The sequence below is a fragment of the Aedes aegypti genome, chromosome 2 (genome assembly GCF_002204515.2).
Source record: "Aedes aegypti strain LVP_AGWG chromosome 2, AaegL5.0 Primary Assembly, whole genome shotgun sequence".
NCBI classification, from domain to species: domain Eukaryota; kingdom Metazoa; phylum Arthropoda; class Insecta; order Diptera; family Culicidae; genus Aedes; species Aedes aegypti.
The window spans coordinates 378,773,025-378,799,901 of record NC_035108.1 but is presented as its reverse complement, the minus strand read 5'-3'; the positions used below and the strand labels follow the sequence as shown (position 1 = coordinate 378,799,901).

General features: G+C 35.7%; 1 protein-coding gene across 6 annotated transcripts in view; it reads left to right on the top strand.

Annotated features, from left to right (window-relative positions):
* LOC5565314 (dedicator of cytokinesis protein 9) overlaps nucleotides 1-6,469 on the top strand; it is a 301,107-nt gene extending 294,638 nt beyond the window's left edge. For all 6 annotated transcript variants that reach the window (XM_021846836.1, XM_021846835.1, XM_021846834.1 and 3 more), the window contains exons 10-13: nucleotides 3,676-3,822; nucleotides 3,892-4,102; nucleotides 4,162-4,450; nucleotides 4,511-6,469. In XM_021846836.1, coding sequence (XP_021702528.1) covers nucleotides 3,676-3,822; nucleotides 3,892-4,102; nucleotides 4,162-4,450; nucleotides 4,511-4,748 — 885 coding nt within the window. In that variant the 3' untranslated portion in view covers nucleotides 4,749-6,469. The remainder of the gene's footprint in view (nucleotides 1-3,675; nucleotides 3,823-3,891; nucleotides 4,103-4,161; nucleotides 4,451-4,510) is intronic.
* Nucleotides 6,470-26,877: the final 20,408 nt, after the last annotated feature.

Below are 26,877 nucleotides of genomic sequence, written 5' to 3'. Positions count from 1 at the left end.
CAAAAATTGCCATCCAAATTTGGCATCTGCTGACGATGGGCCTCAGAGAACAACAAAGTATGTGTCGCTGTACATGAACCATGTATTAATATTGGCAAATAATCACCTATAGGATATGCAACCCTTGGCGGTACAGTGGTAAGGTGTCCGATTCTTGATCCAGAGGTCCCGCGTTTGAGACTCGCTGGAAACTTATTTTTTTTATTTTCATCCAAATTTTGTGGCATCGTATATCTGATCGCAGAAAGTCCGAAAAAGTCGTGCCAAGTACGTATATAGCCTCCACTTTGGTAGGTATATAGCCTTTTCGTGCATTCTATACGATTGAATTGATTCATATAGAATGATGTACAGTGGGATTCCGTTTTTGGCAACAAAGTTGAAATTTTCAGTTGCCAAAAACGGAGCCGTGCCAAAATCGGAACCCATATTTCAAATTTTATTTTTCAACTTTTGGTTTTGAAAACATCATTACAATGTTAATACATCATTTTTATGGAATCAAAAGGCGTTGAGACTTCGAAAAGGTTCACTTCGAAACATTTTCCCGAAGGGTTATACTATGAGCCCCGTAATGCTAAATCTGGCAAACATTTTTCTGGTGGCGTTTTTACGCCTCAACGTCTTCAATTATTTTTTAGAAGCTTTATGTATAATTTTTGTACAAGAGGGCCATCTAAAACCAATAATCGCATAAGTGAATTTTATAGAATAACTGGACATTTTCTTAAAACTATGAAAGAACACGAAAAAAAATGTTTTCTGTTTAAGACGTATTTGTGAATCAAAAGCGCTGGGTATTGCAAAACGGCATGAATGTTTTTTAAATTAAATGACCATTTGAAATCAGTTTAACTTTTGTAGCATAAAATTTGAAAAATGCGGTAAGTTTAGAATTGCTACTTCAATTTATGTTTCTGATAAAGTAAAGCATTTTATAATGAACAAACATAAACATGAGATGATGCATAAATGTGAATTGTTATTTTGTAGAATTTAATTTTTACTTGAAATAATTTTCAGTTGAGCTTGCTATATGTTTTACACCTATCTTATGAAATCAACTAAAATTTACAGGATCCTGTTATGAAACCTCAAGAACCTTATAGGAATCTTCAAGTTCTCATAAGAAATCTACAGAAAAAACACTTGAGCTCTGATGCATCTTGCCAAGCATCCGTACAATCTCGCATAGGGTTCTTAGGATCTTGCTAAGGAATTTGCTAGGAGTTAACATCTTGGAATTTCGCTGCACATTCTCAAGTCTCCGATGAAAAATTTAAAAGTTTATTGTTATTAGGCTACCACTAGCACACCGCAAATTCCTCTAGGAACCTTTCGAAAATCCCCAAGCTTTTGCCAGAAATATTAAAAATACTACTAGAAATTCACATTATTCCGCTTAAAATTTACAGGACGCCCTAGAGTTTATTGGTAATTACCAGATTTTGGACATAATCCTCAATAACCAATTATACACTCTAATCATCCCTCAACAAGCCCTCAGTGTCCACTTGGAATCTGCAGATATCCTCATGCATTCGTTAAAATTTCTGACAAGTCCCACAAGAACCAAGAATCCCTTAAGGATTCTCCAGGGTACAGTTAGGAAACTCATAGACTCAACTCGTAAGGAACATTTTGATGATGTTGTGACCCGTGTCCTTGATTAACAATCTTGTACAGAATTCTGGATCGTAGCTTTAAATTGTTGATGCAAAAAGATCAATATATACACCAATACCACAGACAAAAAGTTAAAACACTCTCAGTTATATTTATCGCACGCTTCAATGACATTATTGAGAATAAATTGTAGTTTGGACTGTATCTTCGCATTTGTCATGTTATTTAATGACATTTATTGAAAGTTATGATACACGACATTTTGCTGTACATATTTGTATCTATTATTGCGGTGTGTTTTTACATGCGCAATGTATCCATAATAAAGAAGATAATGAGCCAAAAAGATGATACAAAACCAATGATTGTAACTCTGTGTGAGTCATAGATTTTTTGTTTCTCTTATGTCGCTGCTGGTGCTTTGTTCAAACAAGCTGTTCCAAATCTGAAGAACAGAGTTTTTAATTTTAGCACCTACTGGCAGTTGGTGAGATTTTGGGAAATATCGACGAAAATGGAGCTTTGGAATGTTATCGGTGTGGAGTTGACATGCTATTCAAATGACTAAAGCAACATACACGATAATATTTACAAAAATTTACAAATTTTAATGATATTGAGAACTGTTGCCAAAAACGGATCCATTTTGTTGCCAAAATCGGGGGGTGCCAAAATCGGAGCATGCCAAAAACGGAATCCCACTGTATAACAAAAGTTATACCAACCAAAATGTTGACTGGGTTAGAGATACTCGTAGATGAGTTCTTAGAAGAGTTCCTTGGAGCATTGCTGAAGGTACGACAAGTACAAGAGTAACATTAGAAACCTTCTAATCAGCGCATTGTTCAAGCCCTGAATGCATTCCGTTAAGAATATTTAGATATTTTTTTCGTGGAGAAAAGCTAGGGGTAATTCATATCGAAATCCTAAACTGTTAACTGTAACTAATCATCGTGAAGAATTATCAAAGATATTCTAAAGAAAAAATAAATAAAAACAAATTGGAATAAAAGATGTTATCCTGAAAAATATTTTTATATGCAGTCCTGGAATAGTTCTAGGAAATCAAAATGCTATTTTTAAAAATATTTAAGACTGAAAAACATTCTCTAACAATTTTTAGAGAATCTTGGAGATGAGGAGTTTCTGGAGGAAATCTTTCAAGAGTTCATTGAGAAGTGTTGAAGGAATATCTGGAAAAACATCTTAAGAATTTCAAGAAGAATTTTTGAGTAATCTATGTGGAATTCCTTGAAGCAATTCTCAAAGAAAGTTTTATGGCAATGGCTAGAATTTTGCGTGGAAGAAGCCTAATTTTTGGAAAGCTTTCTTACACTAAAAAAGGTATGGTGGATGATCGTAATAGTGTTGCCTCTTGTATAAAAAAGGAAGGAGGACCTAAATTTTCGTTCATGCCTAAAATTTTAAATTAGGTCTGAGGTAGTTCACTAGCCGAGAACATCTTTGTTCATACGGATCTTCAAGTTTGAAATGTAAATAGATTCTCAATTGTTCAGTTTTATCATATCAACTTGAATGAACGTTCAAGAATGTCATCTGGCAGGTACAGTCAGTGACATAAGTTAGTAACCAAATGCTGTTTTTCCATACAAAATGCCTAAGTTTGGGGTGCTGGATCTCAGCTTCTGGTGGTCCGAATTGGCTGAAATTTGGATGACGAACTACAAATAATTTGAAGTTTTGCCTGTAAGGGAATTATTACATTGCAGTCATTTTACATAGAGTTTCAGAGGGTTGTTCAAAGACAAAAGTAAGTAACCGAGAGACTTTTCAATTTAATTCGAAAACGGTTAGTCGTGGAAAGTTGGTCTGTTCCACAAAGTTGTTCAATTTCAGAAGTCACAAAGTCCAATGAGCATCTCATAGGAATAAGAACAATGTGTGTACCTGAATATTAATTCAAGATATTCGTACGTCATGACATGGCTAGAGGTTTTCTGTGAAATGTATGATAGTCTAGACAATCAATATTCCTAATACTTAAGACAAACAAATAGTAATGCACTATTATTTATTATCTTTATTTAGGCGTATTTTGAAGAGGAGCACGCGGTCGAGTACGTATACAAGGAACCGAAGGTGACTTCGCTGAGCGAAATATCCGAGAGGTTACACAAGCAGTACCGTGACAAATTCGGCAGCGACAACGTGAAGATGATAATGGACTCGTGCCCGGTAAGTTCTTGAAGCAACGATTTTCAAAGAAATTTAATCAAACGTGAAATTGATCAACCTCTCGTTTAGGTCGACGTAGCCTCCCTAGACCCCAAGATGGCCTACATCCAAGTGACGCATGTAGTCCCGTTCTTCTGCAAGGATGAGCTAGAAATACGACAAACGGAGTTTGAGCAGAACCACGACGTCGACACGTTCATGTACGAAACTCCATTCACTCCGAACGGTGGAGCGCGTGGCTCCGTAGAGGATCAATGGAAACGAAGAACTATTTTAACAAGTGTGTTTGCTTTGCACAAGACGTTAGACATTCGATTGAATCATGTTTTCACATTGCAGCGCAATACAGCTTTCCGTATGTGTTGAAGCGCATTCCGGTAAAGGAGCGGCAAACCTTAGAATTGAGTCCCATTGAAGTTGCGATCGATGAGATGCAGGCCAAGGTGGCTGAATTGGAGGAGGTCGTCCTCGGACCGATCGATTTGAAGAAGCTCCAACTGCGTCTACAAGGCAGTGTAGCCGTCACGGTAAATGCCGGTCCTTTGGCGTACGCGTCGGCTTTCCTCGATCCCAAACAGTGTAGCAAGTACTCGTCGGAAAAGGTCGAAGATCTGAAGGATATCTTTAGGTGAGTTGGTTGACTGTTATAGTCCTGTAGATTGATTGTAATTTGGATGATATTTTTTAGGGAATTTGTGCGAATTTGTTTCACGGCATTGCAAATCAACGACAACGTTATCTCGTCGGACCAGCGTGAGTACCACAATGCGTTGAAGGAAAACTACGAAAATCTGTGTTCAGCACTCAGCGACTTGCTGGGCGAGTTTGTCTATCCCACGGATGACAGTAACAACAACGCTCACCGCCATAGTCTTGCCTTGTTCAGTGCCATCAGCGGTGCTCCGAACAATTCCAGCACCGCTTAGGGTGGATTTTTTTCCAGGGCAGATTTTTATCGAACAAATCGTAGAATAGAACTAACGTGGTCTGAAAATGTCATGCAGGAAACGCAATTGGTAGCCAGGATTAACGAATTACCGTGCGGCCTTGACTTTAGGCAAATTAGGCTTTTGACTACTTAAAAAGGTACGAGGGAATTTTTGAACTGTTTTTTTCTCGACTGGCTAGCACTAGAAGCACAAATGTGTCACTTTTGATATTATGGAATATTGCGAAAGATCTTAACTAGGAATGGTTATGCAACAACAAAATTATAGGTAGATTACAAAGTAGCTAAAATAGTGATAAACCCACCCGAAACATGAGCTTTGAATGCTGTTTACCTAGTAATGTGGCCAGGTTTATTCTTAGTTTTGGTATTTTGCAACACATAGTATATAACAGACGCAACACTGAAGAATCTTCCATTCGCAACGCTTCAAATGATCATTTCGAATTTCATATGTTGGATACCTCACAACCAGAGGTGCGCGAATCATTTTCTTTCGAGTTTAACACCTTCTGCAAGCTCGGTGCACGAAATACACCGCAGCCAGCAGATAACAATTTTGTGAGATAGGCGATGGATTTTTAAGAAAGTAGTTCTAAGTGCTGCGTCTGTTTGTCTATGGTATAACTGTACTAAGTGTAAAAGAAATACCATAATACATGGAACCATTATGCGTAGATCAGCAGCATTCTGGAATCTCACTCATGATAAAACAGCATTTGAATTGTTATAGCGCACAAAGCCACAAGTTCACATTTAGCAAAATATGAAAATTTACATCCAATCGATATAGGAAAGGAAGCCCCACAATCACAAAAAAGAAACTTTATCACCCGATTCTATTAAGCTCGACATCTTCTCTCTCGGTTCCACAAGACTCAGGAACTTGTGAGCGCTATTGACTGACAATGCCCCAGTTCTGTATTTATTGTATAAAACTCACCATCACAGATTTTATTGTTATTAGCAACCTATCTGGAATCTCGATTATTTAGATGTTGTATTCGTGTATAAATCGACTTAACAATGTTATCGTTATAATTGACCAAACGCCAGTGGCGTCCAAAATCTTAGATACGGAATTTTGGGGCTCGACAGCTCAGAAAAGAAAATTCAAATTGGAACTTACCTCGCATAACTTAGTTTCAGTTTATCACGAAACTTTTTTGGGGCCGAACGTGATTCAAACCTGCGTTCCCAAATTGGTTGACTTACTAGAGTGTTCGCATTATTTTACTTTTTATCTTTTATTCTCCTTTCCCAGTGGACTACCAACTTTGCTCATATTAACAGCGAAGTAGCAAATGTTAAATCATTTGAATTTGTATGTAGAAAAGCAGTGAAACTCAAACGGAAACAAGTTTTCAAAATTGAGTGTATTAAACGAGCTGAAAAATGACGCATTGTCTCGTTTTTCCCATACAATTTTCTTTCCGATTTGGCGTTGAGTAACGGTTAGTATAAAATCAAGTGAAGCAGGCAGTTCATTCCTCTAAATTTGTGCCTCACCTAGATCATATGCAATTCTCAAAAATATTACGTAAAACAATTCGTTTCGAAACGGATGACAATGTAACTTTATATCAAATTTGTCGAATTATGTCAAACGAGTAATAGAAACAATAGGCGAAGTCAAATAAAATAACAAAATATTCAAGACTGCAGAAAACTGAAACGATTCAAATTAACCTCTTAAAATACATTAAAACCAATACTAATATGAGTGTTCTATGTGCACTGTGTTTTAAAAACAAAAAAACTTACAGACTCTAACTAATACTCTTTCTACACTGTATTCTCTTATAATGTTGAATGGAACATTAGTAAGCAGTTCAGTTAATCACTACACTTTTTTATATTAAACTTTGGGAGGGATTATTAGAGTATGTTTAAAAACTACAAATGAACTTTAACACTTCACTTTTTGCAAAAAAAAATAAAAAATAAAATACTAAAATCACTAAGGTGAGCAAATACCTTTAAACTCTAATATGTGTTGCTTATCTTGACAGATAGGCCTATTTCGTCTGCGACTTACAGACTTCTTCAGTGTCGAGTGCTCGACACTGAAGAAGTCTGTAAGTCGCAGACGAAATAGGCCTATCTGTCAAGATAAGCAACACATATTAGAGTTTAAAGGTATTTGCTCACCTTAGTGATTTTAGTATTTTATTTTTTATTTTTTTTGCAAAAAGTGAAGTGTTAAAGTTCATTTGTAGTTTTTAGTTCAGTTAATACTATTTGTTATACATACTAGTCAGTTGAAGCACATTGTATTCGTTTATATGTTGTGTGTAGAAACGACACGTACAATCCTCTAATTAACGCTATGTGTGAATGTAAATTTTTGTATCTATCCATTTCATTGTAAATAATCGTGTAGAAATTGCCTCAGTTTTTTTTATATAAGTAGAAACTATCCACAAGTTGTTGTTTTTAAATGTTACTTTATCAAACTCGGAAGAAATTTTATGATATTTTATTGTCATCACAGATGTAGTGTATTGTTATTGCCTCTAGGCCTTAAGTGTTATTTCCCGCTTTGATTAGAGGTTATGTCCCAAATTAAGCGTAAATGACAGTCTTTCCTACTGTTGATACAAAATGTTTCAAAGCTTAGCTTTCTGCTCACACTGCTTAGATTAGTTCAGGAGTTTCAAAAGTAAGTTTGAGCACTGAACATTAACCTGATATGATCGATAAAGAATAAAAGTTCATAGCTTCATTTATGAACCTAAATATAACTTATATTATCTTCCAACATCCACTCTACATCTTTAAATGAATACTTTGACTCTTAAATACACAATCAGGAAGCATCTGAACCAGGAACAAAATGCTAAGAGAAATAATAATAATTATACTAATAAAGAATTATGGATAACTTTACACGTCAATCTGAACGTATAGGTTTTAAGTAGGTATTTTACAGCAAATTACAACAAAATTTACACCCAAACAAACACATGCTTATTAGAGTCAAATCATACAAGCGAACTGACGTTCACGAAAACTGATAGTGTTTATAATCCCAGTGAAATTTGCAAACTGTACACATGCATAGGAAATCGAATGAACAAGCAACTAACACTAAAATTCAAACGCAACATAACGTAAAGGTATTCACCCAACAAACGTAACCAATGTGTCGTACGGAAGCTGTACTCGAATATATATCGTAGTTGATAAATCAATAAATGGCTGCATACCCTTATCTCCATAGAATTTTATTTTAGATGACAATTTCCAATTTAATAAAGTTTAGGTTTTGGTCAAAATATAAGAAACGGTGTGTAAGAATTTTCTTGCTAACAATACCCAAAATTCTTAATCTCCTTAGCAATTTAGTTGGCACCAATTTTTAAAACCAACTAATTAATTGAGAGGATTAGAAACAAAGGGATGTATTGTGACAAAAACCTGCTTTGGGTAAAATGAGTTTAATGTTTTTTCACCAATCTTTCATTTGATTCAAATTGTGTGGGAGTTAAAAAACAAGCCAATCTTCTGCGTATTATGTTATGTTTCTGTTAAATGGAACAATACCACCTAAAAATACCGTTGGAAAAATTGAATAAAAAGTAAAAGTAAAAGTGGAAACGTACTAAGTAAGATCAGCGCACAAGATTCCGCTCATTTTAGAGAAGTAATGTGATCAAATGTTTGTTATAAAATTACTATTGTGTCGATCACTACTATTTTTATGTCACAATAATGTAGCTCCATGTAGGATAGGCAAAATAAAAAGAATTTGAAAAATTTTTATGCAAAAACATTTATTTGCATTCGTTACTGCATCTAAGTGTTCCTATTTCCGCAAACAGATTTCATCATTTCAGATCCAATAATCGCTCACGAGGTCTTGTGTTTTCGACAAAAAGAATTATTTTATCAAATGAAAATAATGCAATGTGACTTAATTTGAAAGTTGTTATGTGAACAATGTGGGCTTTTGACACGAAAAATCAATATTTACACTAGTGAGTGGAAATAGGGGCATGAGCGTATACTAGTGCACTGATGGTACAAAGACTTTTTTTAAACATATTTAATGTTTCGTATCTTATAACCTTGTTCCTGTGCTATGACATTTCTATCAATTTATTGTTACGAAACCTCTTTTTTACTTTCAAAAATACGTTCGTTCTCTTTCTTACTCGATATTGAAGGGACCATCGAGTTAGGGAGGTATCAAGTTACAGAACACAAAAGCAGTGCAACTGCGTTCCAAAGGACCATCGAGTTAGCCATGAAAATCAACTTTTACTATGGTTTTCTAACTCGATATCGAGATACGGAATATCGAGTAAGGGAGAGTTAACTGTAGTATGAATCCAAGGACTATTCAGAGCTGCTCCATAGCGAAACCAAAATTTTTGAATCGAAGTCATAATTAAAGGGTCCCATAGAGCCATGCTGTTTATACGAGAGATGAGGTAAGATTTTTGTTGATTAATCTTTTATTAATATTGATTTTACTTTAAGCTTATATTTCAAATCTATGAAAATCTGTTTTATTTGATTGAACTGGCTTTTTATTTCTGACTTAAACTGTGACAATTAGGGTATCTATTATAACAATGGGGTGTTTTCATCAAATATTTAAAAATTCTTGGCTTTAAAATGGCTAGAGAATTTTCTGAATTATATATTAAGTTCGAACATCTGAAGGAGTATCTGTGGCGAAATATTTCTTTTTTAAGCGTTTATTAATTTATTATTTGTTTTACCAAATGTTGTATCAAGTTGTCAAAATTTCGATTATTATCAAAATTGCATGTAGGGAAAGTGTACCAGTTATGACCATAGTGGTTCCCTATTTGGCCATATGCAAAATTCGGATAACTTTTACATTTTTAATCTTTTCGAATGTTTTATCATCAAGATATATCCTATATCTTACTGCTAAAACACAAAAAAAACTTTTCAAAATGTTGAGACATTCAAGTTATCACATATGACGAAATAAGGAACCGCTATGGCCATAACTGGTACACCTACCCTACCTCATATTTTTTCGTCGGGTGAAAGTATCCCGATAAAACCTTCACACCGTGATAGTTTCAAAATAATATACTGCTTCGCGTTAGAAAATGGGTTAACTAACGTGCGAAGTTCGGTTTTTGACCAACTTCGCCACGTCGCAAGTCGATTCTCAATAGTGCGCATAATGCACACGGTGAAGGGCATAGATGCGCACTATAGCGAAGTGACTCGCGACGTGGCGAAGTTGATCAAAAATCGAACTTCGCACGTTGGTTCATTCATTTTTGGTCGCGAAGCAGTATATGTCGGGGAAAATTGTATTTCTCCAACTTTAAAGGTTATTTTTATACAAAATTTAAGACAAACTAAATGTATGGGAAACTTTTCGCCGATAGAATGTTTAAATCTTCCAATTACAATATCTTAGCCCAAACGCTGAACGTTTTCGTAAAAAAAAAACGAGTTACATAAAAGTTCGATTGTAAACGTGATTTTGACATATATAAGATGTGTGTAAGAATCGTGTTTTGTCATCCATCATAAACTCGAAAATATCAAAAGGTGGAGATGAATTAAAACCAACTCTAAATATATTGAGAACAAACCACTAGTGGTCTTAAATCGTAATCAACGAGTTAACCCTCTCTTTCCCATGGTAGCACAGGTGATCCACTGATTGTCGACGAACGCTAGCTAAACCGAATTGGTACAATTAGCTCAATAATGATTTGAATAATTTTATGCGCTCATTTGTCTCATCAAACATCGAAATTAGTGACCTAAGGGTCAAACTATTGAAAAACAATCAACTAACTATTGAAAAACAATCAAAACTTTTTATAATGATTTTGAATAATTTAGTATATTCGCAACAACTTTTGTTCAAGCACTTCTTTAGAAACGCCATTTTGTCAGTTAAATTGTCGAACAAAGCTGTGGGAAAGAAAGGGTTAACAATCGATCAAATTTTCAGTACATTCGGTTGTTTCATTCTCTATATATGTACTCTTGAAAATTCTAGGTATTATATAATCAAAAACGTAATTTAAAAAAAAAAAGTTAAGATATTTCAAAGCATTCCCACTTAGATTAAATTACTAGGGTCGGTAAAATTTTACTGGGTTTTGGAACTACCGAAAAAGTCAGTAAATTTATCGATATATGATATCAAAAGAAAGCTCTCTGCAACATTTCAGTGAAAAATCTCTTTTTTTCGATTTCTGACATTTTTTCTTAGTTTACTGACTTTTTCGGTAGTTCAAAAACCCAGTTATTTTTACCGAACAGATTGAGTGTGTTGGTACACATTTTTCAAAATATTCGCGGAGCACCTGCCTAGGTTTCGCGGAGCATAATCTGGAAACCGCTGGTCTAATGTTTCATTCTAAAGCTTAAAATGCGCTCAAAATTCCGCGTAAAACTGTTTTCTTTACCATAGTGCATTGGTCCAGTTTCAGTGATTTGCTTGGACATGTATATTGTCTACCGGACACCGGAGTTATTCCGGATTTTCTGAGGTCAAGTCCAAGTCCCTTTTTTCTGTCGATGATATTTTTGTGCGGTGCGAAGCTGTGGTAGATGTTTACAATTTTTTAAGAAACTATCCAATTGAATACCGCCGGACGCATTGAGATTTGTTAGAAATCATCCAAAATATGACCATTTATTTCCATAAACTGTAGGCGAATTCCGGCGCGTATTTTCTTCGAAGAAAAGAAAATTTTCTTGCTGGTGGATTATGGAAGAAAAATTTCTTCTCTTCGAAGAAAATGTGCGCCGGAATTCACCTGCTGGTTCCTGAAAATACGGACAGTCATGTGTGTATTTTCAATCATGTATATATTATTCCGTGATATGCTAAACAATATCCAACTAGGCATCAAACTTTAAGATGATGCGTTCGGGAACATCATTTGCCGTCGAATGCTTTCGGATACATACAATTTCATCATTCTTTTAAGTTATAAGCATTTGAATTTAGGCAAAATTTAAAAGCCTATCTCAATGGTGCAAAGTCAAAATTAGCATAAATGATAGCAAACTGCTGGGCGTTGTCATCTTTTAAAGTAGGCTGTTGGGCAGAAGATATTCAGACGTTCGTGTGTAATGCAGTTAAGTAATACCCGGTGCCCCGACAGATCGTTATTATGAAAACAAATTGTCCATCAAATCTGAGCACAAAGCTCGATTCCTGAAATCATTGTGTACCTCTGGGCAAATTAAAAAAAAAATGCCTAGGAGGAATGTCGAGAAATATAACATTTACCGTTGTTATAATTAGAAATATTTACAACTGACTTTACCTACCGGAGTGGCTTAAGTATATTTTACATGGCTTAAACTAGCAATCTTAGTTTAAAAGAATGAGATCTAAGAAATAAATTTCAATACACAATTAATGTTACGTTTGCTGAAAGAAAAAGCATTCAATGCTCAATATTATTAAGTAACTGCTTATTTTTCGACTTTCACACTAAGTGACCAGCCCACCAAAGTCTGCCGTATTTATTTTGCTTAATTGTACTACTATTGATGTTTACGTCTAGCTTTCCAACGAGTATTGCCCTCAGAACTTTACGTAAAAATATCCTGTTGAACATCCTCAGCCACAACAGGATTATAACTTCACGGGAAACATGATTGCCATACATATATCACAAGTGTTTGAAGATTAACAAAGTCTTCAACAACTTCAAACAAATCCCCGATAAGTACTACTTAAGCATCAATATTACTAGGACTTCCATTCTATATCCCTGCAACCATATATTTCGTTTTATTTTTTTCGGGATTCATCGTCAATCTGTTTATTGATTTCCAGGTCACGTTACACTCAGTTACGAAAATCTAGCTGTTGCAGGTAATAGAAAGACTTAAAAATAAGACTTAAAGCTCGTTAAGCTGACAAATACTATCAATTGTAAGGATAGTAGACGAGGAGCCTGTTTTTTTTTTGGTAAAATGATATGGAATGAAAAAATATGAGTGTTCGAATTTACACGAGTTCAATATTGATTTGATTTTGCGGACGATGGGTGTTCTGTGTTATTAGACAACACTATCATCCTAATTTGGTAAAACTTATTTAAGATTTTATTAACATTTTGTTTACAACATATTATTATGGATCCGACAGAAATAAGGACAATTTTTTTTTCAAACATATTTTTTCTCAATCTCCAAGCGTTAACGTCAAACCTCAATTAATATTTGAATAGTGCTCTGTGTTCATAAACATCGTAAGAATGCAGCGCCACACATGTCATTATGACAGTTATGCCGGGAACGAGTCACTCGTCGCGTGTCCCACACGCGCGTTCCGATTTGGTGGGCGCGCGACAACACATTTCATTTGCCTTAGCAGTTCAGATTTTTTACAGGAGAGTTGATTTCACCTGCTTATAAGAAAAAAAACACGTTTTCAATTTACTTAACCTAACTCAACCTAAATATATAACACATTAATCGTGGCAATAGAAGATTGTAACGATTTTTGTCTGAAATTATTAATTATTTTATTTATTTCCAATTTTTTTTGAATTCTTTGTAGAGCTTTCTTCCTGGTATTACAACAGCTAGTTCATATTGGTACAGAATACAACATGGCTGGTCTGAAAATATGTATGAACATCAAAAGCTTGTTCTTAAGTTTTGATTTTCTATTAATAAGGGGAAAGAGACATTTTACATATTATTGTTACATTTGGCTTGAATGCCCTCAATGTGATTTTTGAAAGTTAAATTCTTATCTAGCATGAGGGTACATTATCTGATGATTTCCCGTTAGAATTTTCGGTAGACGAAGAGGCGGAATAGAAGTTTACTGTGGCGGCAGGGTTTTTTTTTTTACATTTGATTTGAAACAAGTAGAATGGGTACTTATAGTATGAATAGGGGAGGAGTTCAAATTACCTGCTACGATATTGGCAAAGGATTTTCGGTGGGTAGATACATTCGAAATTAAAAGATTCGAACGGCTACCCAACGGATTGAAATTAGTTTGTGAATGAGCATGATTATGATCTACCTGATGGGTATAATTCTTAATCAAGCGATCGTTAACTTAAAAATGAGCATTGTTCAAAACTCTACCACGGAAATTCCGGAAACGACCGTTATCGTAACGGATATTACTATTCATCTGCCTGGCACGAGCCTCTATGACTCGCCTACGCGAAGGGCAAGCCCAACAATTTGACTTATGATTGCCCCCGCAATTCGAGCATATAAAATTGGTGGTATCTTCCTTACTGGACAAACATCCTTAGCGTGAGAGGAACCTTCGCAAATCATGCATTTAGCATCCATGCGACATTTTTTCGTTCCATGACCCACTTTTGGCACCGACGGTACTAAGTAGGGTTTTGGTAATTTCCTCCAGGTTTCTGGAAATGTTCCCATGTCACACGGACATCGAACATAAGTCTAGCTTTTTCTAAAGCTTTAATGTTATTAAGATCTTTTTTGTTAAAGTGAACTAAAGAATATTCTTAAAAAAGCCCTTTCCGAACAATGCCAGATTGGGTTCTCTTTTTCATAATGATTACTTGGACAGGGGAAAATCCAAGTAAATCATTTATTCCATTTTTAATCTCTTCAGGTGACTTATAGTCACTTGAGAGAACTTTGAAAAAAACGTTCAGTTTTGTCGTTATAAGTAAAAAAAAATTCTTCTTTTCAAGAAGTTCGCGATGTTTAAGAGTTTACGGCAAAACGCGACAATCTCCTTCTTTGCGATTTGGAAGGAAACCTTGATTCCCCTAATGGAGTTCAAGATCTCCTGCCTAAATACCCCAAATTCGGAACAACTGACCACGATAGGCGGCACTCTTTGCTTCCTCACTTGAATCAAAGAGCCCGGGCTAGAGGTTGCTTCGATTTGGTGTTCGGAAAATTTGTCTAGAGCATCGAACTGATTGCTAATTACGATGCAATTATCAACATTATCCATTTCACCCTTGGAAGAAAGCTCGCATTCCGGAGAAACGTCCTTTCTTCCATTCTTGCCACGTTTAGTGACAGTTTTAAATCCCACTTTTTTGGAAGGAAGTTGTGAATTCAGAGATTCACCCTTCCTTTTGTTTGTAGTTGCAACCATGTTTAGTGAATGAACGAAAGAAGACGAGACCTCCTAAGAGGTTTTTTTCCAAGACGGTGTCTAAGAAGCATTACCACCGCTAGCTTTCGCCAACGGGTCCAACGAAAAACCGAAGGCACGGGTCCAAACAAGGATCGTAAAGAGATCAATAGTAGAAAAAATAGTACTGAAAAGTACCGTTTATAATTTTAGTACTGAAAAGTACTGTTTTTATAGCACTGAAAAGTACTGTTTTATTGCTTTAGGTTAAAGAAAAATTCCCAAGAGCAGTGAGAATTCGTGTACGCACAGCACGAAGGTACGATGCGCACTGAATGTTCATTCTGATATTGACGTGAGCGTACCAGAGCAACTAAATCATTCCAAATTGACTATAAAAGTATTGACTTGGCTTATCTTCTAACTATTATTTGCTACATTTATTCTCAGATCCTTTTGTTTTTCGAAATAACAACATTATTAATTGTTAATTTATATGTTTAAACTTTCAGTCGGTTCATCATAGAAAACAACAATAAATTATATTTAAAACAGTAAACTATGAAAAAAACATATTTAAGCCACTCCGGTAAGGTAAGTCAGTTGTAAATATTTTTAATTACAACAACGCCAAAAATTTTAATTAGTTGAGAACAATTTGGCCAACAATGTCAGCGTTTTTGTAGTTTTTTTTCAGTGCTTATGCAAAATCTTAATAAGTATTATATTGAGAATTTTTAGTCAAAAACTTCAAATCAAGATATCAGGTAATCAGGAAATATCAGGTATCAGGTATCAGAAGGCCGGCTCCAGAGGCACGTTCCCCGCCATTTGGGAGATTTGTGCCTTCGCCATATTTGAGCCTATTTCATCATCTACCCGATGGGAGAGGAAAGGAAAGAGAAAGATGGGAGGAAATAGGAGTGGGGTCCCTTGAAGAGGGAAAATCGCATAAGCGAATTGAGAGCTGCCACAATGGGTTCGAACAGCGCCCTAAAAAGGACACTGCAAAACGCATGAGCGTAAAGAGAGCCTATAGCTCATTACCACAGCGGGTTAAGAATAACAGAATGTCCTGAAGATTCAGGTTTCTGAAATCAGTTTCACTTAATAAGTTCGTAAACTCGTGACTGATTCTATTCGAGCAGAGCGTTATGTCTAACACTTCTTCTCTATTAGAAACCAAGTAATTGGAAGCGCATTTGCACAAAAACTGGACAGTTACATATCAGGTGATACGAAGTTCCATAATCGGAGTCACAACTATCAAACAAAAGAGTCAGCACGCTGAATGTTTGCTATTTGATAGTTGAGTCGGCAGTGGCCTGTCAACGCTCTGACCAAGAGACTGCAATTCTGCTTTGACAGATTTGTTAAATACTTCGCCACCCTTGGAGATGGCTCAGTAATGTACAATTTTGTTTGACGACATGATTCCAAACTATTCCAATATTGCTTGTGCTGAGTTGCCGCCCAAGAATTTATCTGAAGCTTCACCCAGCACTTCGAAATTGGAATAGCCGGCTCAGGGCCAATGAAGTCATGCGATGCTCCATCGCGAGCTAGCTCATCGGCCAATTCATTTCCAGCGATGGAAGATGGAAGGTTTACAGAGTTGACTAAATTCAGTTCCTCAATTTGAGTTCGACATGCGATAACAAGCTTCGACCTTGAGTTGGCCGAAGCAGGAGCTTTTATAGCACTCTTGAGGTCTTTACAGGCCGCAGAGGACATGCTTCTTCAAAAATTTCCATAATGTAGGATGTTGTAGTATCAACGGCATCATGCAGATCATATGGATTTTCAATGGACGGAGAATATTCATGAAATTTGGTCGCAACCAATTCAATATAGAGTTCCCAGTTTCTTGAGCGGGGATTCCTAAAACGCAAAGTCTGCGCAGTTACATTTGAATGTTCAAAGAAGATGTAGCGATGATCAGATAATGATTCCTCATTAGATACATGCCAATTTGTCAACTCGTGACTGATTCTATTCGAGCAGAGCATTATGTCTAACACTTCTTCTCTATTAGAAACCATGAAGGTTGGGCGATTGCCTATGTTAAGTAATCCAAGGTCTGTACTACGAAAGTATTCCATCAGACTGGAACCTCTCAAATTGATATCTGAGCTGCCCCAGATGATGTGATCAGCGCGAGTTTGCCATTTCAAGTTTGCTGAAAGTAGCAAAAACTGGGTCCACAAGGTTACCTAGATAGAAGTTCCCTCTACGAAAGTAGGGTTATTGTACTAGCGCCACTTGGGCTGCACCATTTTGCATGAGTCTGCAAAGATTGATCGTTGCTGTTCTTTTATGCTGAAAATTGATCTGAGCTAACCTAACCGTAGCCACTACCCAAACTAGGCAGGATTAAGCTTTTTGCAATCTCAGCACGAAAAAGACCAGCAACGAAAAAAAAACAGATCGGTATCTATTTGAAGTCGCCAAAGGCGAAAGAGCACAGAATACACTGTGTAAAACGCATAATGCAAATCCATATAGGTGATAATTTAAATTAAATGTCAACATATTCATAATCCCACCCTTATTTAGCCTCAGGATAGAGACTGAAGAAGGGCAGCCGATTATCTCGGAGAAACACAAGGTCACCTGCACCATTGCGCCGGGTAGCACAGGAAGGACTCAATACTGTGGAGGGCGCCCTGGTACCCCACAGGCTCCGTTAGCGGTTAGGTTTTATTTAGACCCCCCTAACCATTAATTCCTAGGCACGGTACGCATCACACCATAAATTAGGGGTCACCTGTGAGGTGGACTTTTACCACCGGAACAGGCAGTCCGTAGTGTTAACTCTTAGCCAGTCGAAACAACCACTACCGACACTACGCGGCTATCTAGGCTGCTCGGGAAAAGGAGGTTAATATTGATGATTAACTCCTGACGTGCCCAAGCAGCCGTCAAAAGAATTTTTAGTCAAAAACTTCAAATCAAGATTTCTTGAGAATCCTCCTAGGGATGGTACACAAATTATGTCACGCTAAATCTCAACTTTTTAGACCCCCTCCCCCCCCCTTTGTCACATTTTTTGTATGAGTCCTACGAAAGTTTTGTAAGGCTTGTCACGCTTGGCTCGACCCCCTCCCTCCCCTTGGAGCGTGACGTAATTTGTGCATGACCCCCTAGGGATTTTTTTTAAATTGGTCCAGAGGTGCAGAATGACCGTAGGAATCGATCCCTGTGCTCAGATTTTATGGACATTTTTTTTATAATAGCGGTCTGTCGGGGTACCGTGCGCCCCCTTCTTGATAAGGGATTGGTCAAAGGAACTACCTCCATTCAGGACCTCGTATCGTTAACAAAACGATCAACACACAGTGGCTCAAGATGGCTTCCGAGCGTAACAGTAAAAAGTTCGTCAACGTCCGTTTCCGGATAATTCCCTCCGGCCGTCACAATGACCGACTCACGGTTTCGAAGGCACAAAACTGGAGAAATAGTTGGCAGGCGGCACGGTCATTCCGGTCTTTTCCTGGACCGTGCCGATCACGTCAAAGAAGGAAGACGCCTATCCGCAGAACCCGGAGCAGCTTCGCCTGCTGGAAGCAAGAAACCGCCATCAACAACCCCAAGCAACTTCTCTGCAAGTTTCTAGCCACATGGTAGTGCAGGATCAGCCAACGCAATCGAAGGAGAAAAGTTAGCTGCAGCAGTGAGTACCAGCAATTCCCAAATAGTCTCGCTATACATACATAAATATAAATATAAGGTACCGTGGGGTAAGTGGATACAGAAAAATCAATAGTCAACTTCATTGTTATGTACAGCTAACGTTAATAATGTTAATCAAACTTTTTTCTGTTGATGAGAAGTGATGGACTAATATACTTCAAATCACCATTTATTTTGATTTTTTTTTATTGTTATGTAATGAGTATGAGGAACTTGAAAATTTGCGCCAAATGATCCACTTGCCCCACCATGGTGGGGTATATATTCTCAAAACAAATTTGGTGTAATTATGTATAGTATGAATGACATTACTCTTGTTCTTGTTATTAGTGCTATTTATGTTACATTTTGATACCTTTGAAATTAATAAGTAACTTTATTTTACCAAAATATTATGAAAAATATTTAAACATTAGTTTACACTAATTCGAACAAAAAAAAAATACTGTAACTAGAGTAATTTGGAGAAAAATCATCCATTTAATACTCATAAGTTGCACAGAAGTATTGTACGATTATTCTTAACGATGTTTTTGAAAAACATTCATAATTTAAAAATATAAAAATAGTTACATTTACTTTGAATTAACATACTGAAATCTTTTAATTTATTAATTTAGCTGTTTCATCTGTCTAGAACAATTAATATGGTCAAAAAGGTTCCTTAATATGCTTTCAATTGAAAAAAATGTATACTTTGCCTTTTTTGCAATTAAACAAAAGATATACCACAGAAAGTTTTGTTTGAATTTTGCAATATTCATTCTTTTATATTTTTTTATACCAGAAAGATTGATATACCTTTTAGGTGGATTAATTCCAATTTTCTATGGCCACTTTGACAAATTTAACCCTCTAATACCCAAATTTTTATTTTCGATCTAAATATCATTTTTAGTTATCTAAAATCGTTCTAAACACGTTTTGGGCAATGATTTATTTTTATTCGCTAATCTATGAATTTTGGTTTTTGATTTTTATAATTTTTATTTTTGACATCCCTATCCTTTTTCATTTTTTCTTGAAGCCTCTTCTAGTTACTGATTTTTGACAACAATAAAAATTCAAGTTTTCACGGTACTTTTAAAAATAATAAATTTCAAATATTTTTCTGAAAATATTTTTATTTTCCGTGTAATTAACGGAAACACAGGTTTGGAATTATTTTAATACCACCAAGCCCTTCTTCTGTTATAGGTTAATAGTAGAAAAATATAAAAGGCACGACTTTTAATAATACACTAGGCATTTGTAGGTTATATAAGAATACAATTTTTCAAACAATTTTCAAAAATACAAAAAAGTTTCAAAAGTCATAAAAAACTTTTCTCATATGCGTGTTATGAGTCAAGGATTAAGCCAAAAATAAAATCATTTTGATTTCCGAGCTACGAAAAAATACACAAAATTCCAAAGTGTACCCCGTCTAAAGGCGGGGTTGGGTATTAGAGGGTTAAGCTAGGAATGGACAAAGTTAAAGGAAAACAGCATTTGCGGATATTGAAACTTATTTAATTTCTTGTAAGTAGTCTGCCAACAAATGATAAATAATACTTAATCCACTTACCCCACCCCACAGACAAACAGACGTCACACTCTCATCATTGTCCATCGACCACCTTTTTAACGGTCGATTCAAAAATATGTTAGGTGGCCAATCTGCCACCCGCAGCGCTTGCTTCGTTTTTGTTCGTGTTTGACGTTTACACACTACCGCCATCTGTTGGCCCGTCGGCCAAACACGCTGATTTTAGCATTGGGCGTACATGTCCTCATGACTATGATTTTGATCGAGATTTGTTCTAAGTGTTACGTCTGTTTGTCTGTGCCCACCCCATGAAGTAGTAGGGGTAAGTGTACCATGTCCAATATATCTGTATTCATTTATAAAAATCACATATTTTTCATCGATATTCATTAAATTAGAACTGACATGCTCACCATGTGTTGAAAAAACTAATAGTATTCGATTTTAGACTGAGATAGGGGAACTTACGTATTGTCGGCAGCCTAAGCAGCTGAACTTTTAAGAAGGCAATTTTACGCAACAATAGAGCACAACAATTAGCAGGAGACACCTAAACTACACTTGAGCACTCTTCGTGTATTCATTATTATACATAAAACACTATTTTCTTATCTTAATCTTCTATTTTTCCTCACTAAAGTGACGAGGCACTTGTTCTTTTATCGGCAATGCAATTACTATTGTCGGCAACAAAACTGTTCACTTCGGCAATCCAAAACTGCGCAAAAACTAGTTTATGTTGGTAACATTTCGTATTTGTTGACAATTCCTGGAATTAAACGTCACTCATTATGTTCTATTCGTTGAAAGGGCCAATGCAGAAAAATACAGGCTACACTGAGAAAAGAATTGCAGTTATAAATAGAATAGCGGAGAGTCATTGAATACACAACGCCACTAAATTTATGCAGACTAAGGCGCCGTCCACATATTACGTAACGCTCTAGGAGGAGGGGGCTCAAACACAAATTTTATTTTTTTTTTCATGTGAAGACCGTTGCGGAGGGGGAATGGTCGAAAATTGTACCTTTTAACATTATGTCATAAATGGACGCTGCCTTATTTCGTTTTCATTTATTTTATCGAATATTTTTTGTATTCAATCTCACAATGGCAGCATTTTGGCTTTAAAAATTGCCATGTCATGGTTGTAAACTTGCAGCAGGTGCGAATCCAGCCCTGAAATTGCAACGTGACGTCATGGTTAATTGATTCATAATACAGGTATGTTCCGTTTTTATCAACACGATCGGCAATTTTCAGTTGACAAAAACGGAACAGTGACAAAAACGGAATAATTTTCTTAGACAAAATATTATACAAATTTGAAAAGAAAATTGCAGTTTGGTCCGGATAATACACATTTTCATCATATAAATCCACAGTATTGATGTTTAAGAGCTGTGCGGAGCATTTACAGTCTGTGTCATAAGTTAGTAGCCAAATGCTGTTTTTCCATACAAAATGCCCAAGTTTGGAGTGCTGTATCTCAGCTTCTGGTAGTCCGAATTTGCTGAAATTTAGATGACGAACTACAAATAACTTGAAGTTTTGCCTGGAAAGAAATTATTACACTGCAGTTATTTAACATAGAGTTTCAGAGGGTTGTTTAAAGACAAAAGTAAGTAACCGAGAGACTTTTTAATTTAATTCATAAACAGTAAGTCGTGAAAAGTTGGTGTGTTCTGCAAATTTGTGTGACTTCTGAAATTGAACAACTTTGTGGTATAAGACTCCTAATCTTTTAGTCTCCTTGTGGGGAAGGGGTTCATGTCTGCTCAAAGATCAAGATCCCAGCAAATTTGAGATCCCAAGTAACAATTTCAATGCTTTTTGATCTTAGATGTTATTTATGGAGGTTTTATTAGAGATGCATTAAATCCTGACAGATTTTATACAGCATTGAAAAGTGCTAAACGGTCTTTTCAGCCAAAACCACTTTAAAATGCTCTGTAGACTACCGCTCTGTAGACTAAGTGCTACCGTTAAAACTAATTTGTCGGTCAAACTTGTTCATAATAAATTGTATTTTGAAGGAGCTGTGTAGTGTCTATTAAAACCTATACTTAAAACCTCATCATATTTGTCTACCAAAAACATCGATAAAACTGACAAGACTGCACTAAGTCATGTTAAAACCTTCATAAATCTCAACTATCTGATGTTATCGGAATGCAGTCTGCGTGTGATTACCAATATCATTATGTCGATAATGATAATTCTCTACGTGGAATATGAGTTAATCAGAACACGAAAATAGAACTGACAAATATTTTTTTCATACAATTATCGGATTACCGTACGTAGCATATTTTTCCCATGCTTGCCTGAACTTCCCGTTCTAGTGCGACAACGATACCGCACACAACAGATGAGCTACACGAACAAACTTTCACATTTCAGGCACCTATAACTTACCATTTTCTGCATCAGTACAACCGATGAACCACGGGTCTTATCACAACAATTCATTAAAGTGAAACCATAATTAGATACGTAACAAAGCAAATTTAGTTCATTAAATTACATCACAAAATTATATCCTCCGATTTGTTTACCTTTTTGACAGCACTAGCTTTCCTGAGCGCATTAAGTTTAAGCCAAGGGTCCCAAGAAACTTATTTGTCTTAGCGCAGAACAAACAATCTGATTTAGGAATATTTTAGCCAGTGGAGGGTTTTGCGAAAGGATTCATAAGATCAAAAGCTCTCATGAATGATTATATTGTACGGAATAATCACCAATTGATCTTAAACCATCCCAGACAAAACCAACAAGATTTAAATGGGTGGAATCCATTTTTACTGTCGCCGTTACGGGTTCATGCGTGGGAAATTCCAATTTGTGATTGTGATGATCACGCCATCATTCCGAAAATGGAATGGAATAAAATATTAGATTGTCAATTATGATGTCGTAATTGTAGCGCGTTGTTGTAAATCGAAATTTATTGTGTCGTTCCAACAGTAAATTTTCTTTGGCATGAATTTCACGCAATGGAAAGAAAATTTACTGGCACACAAAAAATGATGATTTTAATTCATTATTATGATTCGGCAGACATCATGATGATTTCAATATTATAAAAAAAGGTTATGACAAATAAACAACTTGTTGGCTGATGTTTGTTCAATCATAAGCTCTTAACGTTGGTTTTATTCTGTATTTTAGGATATCGCAAAAGATCTAATACCGCTAGTTGAGCTCAATAAGGCTATACAATAGTTCTTATGTATGTTTTATAGTATACTACAAAAGTAGAAAGATGCATACGATGCAAAACCAAGAAGGTAAGAAGCGGTTTTAAGATATAGTCTTAACAACCTCCTGTAGTGTGGGCCTCTTCGGGTTTAACGGAGTTTTATCAAAGGTTTAATAAGGTTGTTAAGTCTAATTAGTTCTAAAATGAGTTTTAACGATGTGGTGGTAACAACAGCTTGTAGTAAATGAAAAAACTAAAAATGTTACTTGGGATGTCAATGTGCGTAACGTGGGAACGTTCAGTATCAACAATTTCTCAAATTTTTAGCCATTTCTGCCCTTTATCCTTATTCTCGATGCAAACTTAATGTATGGAGATTCCAAAATTGTCTATAAATTACTTAGTTTTGCTGGACCTCTTCCCCTACCCCTTGGAACAAGATCTAATCAATGGCTGTTTGCTATAATTTGTGCAATTCTATCGAGCTTGAGAGATAGAAGATAATGTCCAAAGTATGACGGGGTCGACAGTCTTATCAAAAATAAAATAAATTCTGTCATGACACTTGCCCTTGCACAAACATTCATGAGTTTATTCCCAAGTGCATCCCTTATAAATATGAACTGAACGTATATGGGATCGTCCATTAATCGCGTGGGGAGTGGGGGATTGTTTGAGATATCTTACGTGCCATACAATTTTATTTTTATTTTCATACAAAAAAATCATACCATCTTATGTAATTTATGGACAAATTTGTATATAATATTCGTTGATGCCATGTTATATTAGAAAAAAGAGAGGTCTCTGCAACTCTCTTAAAAACGTATTCAATTAACCACAAACTCCCGATGTTGCTAGGACGTGGCCAGAGCAACTCTCGATTGTTGAAGGATGGATCAATCTTGTCCAACAGACCATGCTAAGTTTGAAAACTCAAATTGATTGGCGGATAAGAAGGAGTAAAACCTTATTTAATCGTATGACTTGACACCTACCATGTATCGTAGGAGCACACCATTAACATAATGTCGAAAATGCAACTATAATGCTATTGAAAAGCATTGAAATTGCTTCAAAATAAGTATTTAGTTTATATTCTGAACATTTTGAAAATTAAAAAAAAAAACATGTTTTGTGTGTTGATAAAAACGGAATAATTTGTTGACGAAATCGGAACGTGACAAAATCGGAGCGTGACAAAATCGGAACGTGATAAAAACGGAACATACCTGTATTGTGCTCTGCAAGAAAAATCCACGGAACGCGATTATCGGATTACTTGAATTTCAGAGTTGCGTTTGAATGGGTTACATGCATGCTCCTATTCGCTACTCGCACATGCGCTACTGTCTATTAGGGTGCGGCTTATTTTTCAAAAGTTCTCAAAACCAAAAATTCGTGTACTCTTCCGAATTCGAATCATATTAGTAGAGAAACCTCAAAGTTTGAGCCACAAATATTAAAATTTAGAGGTGGCGCAAGCGTCTTGGAGGTGAATTTTCAAGTTATTAAAAATGGCCTTCAGTGAAGTCACCATAACTTCGGTAATTTCAGCACCATTACCTCACAAATTATTTTTTTGAAAACTTTGTAGAACATCAAATTTGTGTAAAATCAAAATTAGTTTCAATAAAAAGTAGTTACTAAAAAAATATCTTTGTTTGACCATAACTCCATGAATACTCAACCGATTCCAAATCTTTTTGCATGGTTTTGAAGCTTATTTAAGTGTGTTCAAACTTTTTATACGCCACATTTCACTATTTTGACCAAGTTATTCAACAAAAACCGCACAAAAACATGATTTACGACGAAAAACGTCAGTGTTTTTCATTTTTTGTCAGTTAAACATTATTCTTAAAGCTGAAACTGGTGTTCCTCATTCGTAAACCTTTGAAAAGGACTTGGCAACATTTTTCAAATAATTTTGGAACAATAATATATTTGCACATGTTAAAAAAATGCATTATTCAACTTGTAATTCAAACAAAATGCTTTAGAAACATAAGTTTTATATGAAAAATGTAATATTAGGCAAAAAAAACTAAAATAATCCAAAGAAATTCTATTTTTTCTATAAAAAAATCATGTTTTTGGGTAGTTTTTGTTACAAAACTAAGCAAGGTCCTTGGTTCGATTCCAGGTTGCCGCGAAAACTATTTTTGTTTTCAAATTTCGGTTCCATGACGTAAATTTATAAATTTCAATCCGATTTCTTGTGGCGATTTTTTAAAAGGGGTTCCTATGTTTATCGATAGTTCGTTTTCATGAGTGTAGTTTGTTTGGCCCAATGTCACCTTCTCGAAGGGGTGAGTTTGGGCCAATTTTCAAATGATTCCTATTTAAAGGAAAATAATCAAATTTCGAATATACCGTAAGGACGCCATTCACCGCTCATTTAACAGCATTTCAACACATTAAATTCTGTCAAAAATCGGGTTTTCGATATTTTTTGCAACTTTTTGCGCTAGACGCAAGATAAAACATTTGTTTTTGTGGGAAAGAAGTTGAAATGTGAACAACGTTTAATGGTACTGAATAACTTGTCTGTCAATGATACATGTGTAGGGTGCCATTCACCGCTCATCCTAAGTATGAAGCTCTGTATACACAACTAGTTGGAATTAATTTACTTTCATTGGTTGGTTTTTATCTTTGTACTATAGTACAACAACATATTAGAACGTGGCAGCTAAGAAGCATTTTTCGATCTGCCATAATAAAATCATTGTTCAACTCATGTTTACCGCCTTAAACAGCCTAAAACTATTTTTTATAAATAGTATATACAATTAAATCATATGAACTTCATTCTGATACAATCCATTCTGGTATACTAATACATGTTGATGACTTTTATTGCGAAAAATTGTTCAGATTTTTCAAAATAATTCAATCGAGCATGAGCGGTGAATGGCGTCCTTACGGTATGTTCAGCATTTGCAACTTATTCTCATATTTAACCGAACATATCAAGTCAAATTTCGAAAGTTATTTAAAAATAAATGAGTTTTTTGGCCAAATCTCACCTCCAACGACGGTACTTGCATAGTTGTTTTCATTTTTTTTTTTAATGCGAAAGGTCAAGAATTTCACCGTGAATAGAGTCCTAAACCTCAGTCCCAATTTTAGTACCACACGCTTCATTTTAGGCCAAGAACACATGTTTACTCAATTTTTGAATGCTTTTCGTTGGTTTACGGTCAAAAAATTTTTTTTTTTATGGTTTTTGAGATTTTGGTTCACCTTTTGGTTTAAACTCAAATAAAGGGTGTATTTTGTTTTCCGAGTCCCTTCCGAAATGTCAGATAGGAACAACCCCAGTGTTGAAACGTTGAGCCTCTGTGGCATTTTTGTCGACTAAGAGAAAGTCAAACATGATCAAAAGTGTCAAGGTTTAAATTTGGACCCATTTTATAAATTAAAATTTAAATATGATATAGTCGTTATTTGAGCTGGAAAAATAACCAAAGTAGTAGCATGAACACGCTATATCGTGTTATCGAAAAAAAACAAGTTTTTATCAAACATCTTAGGACCCTATTGAACTATTCGCTGACAAGCTGAATGGCTCGATATGGTTTTGGTCTGCAAAGGTTGCTGCTCTTGAACGCTCC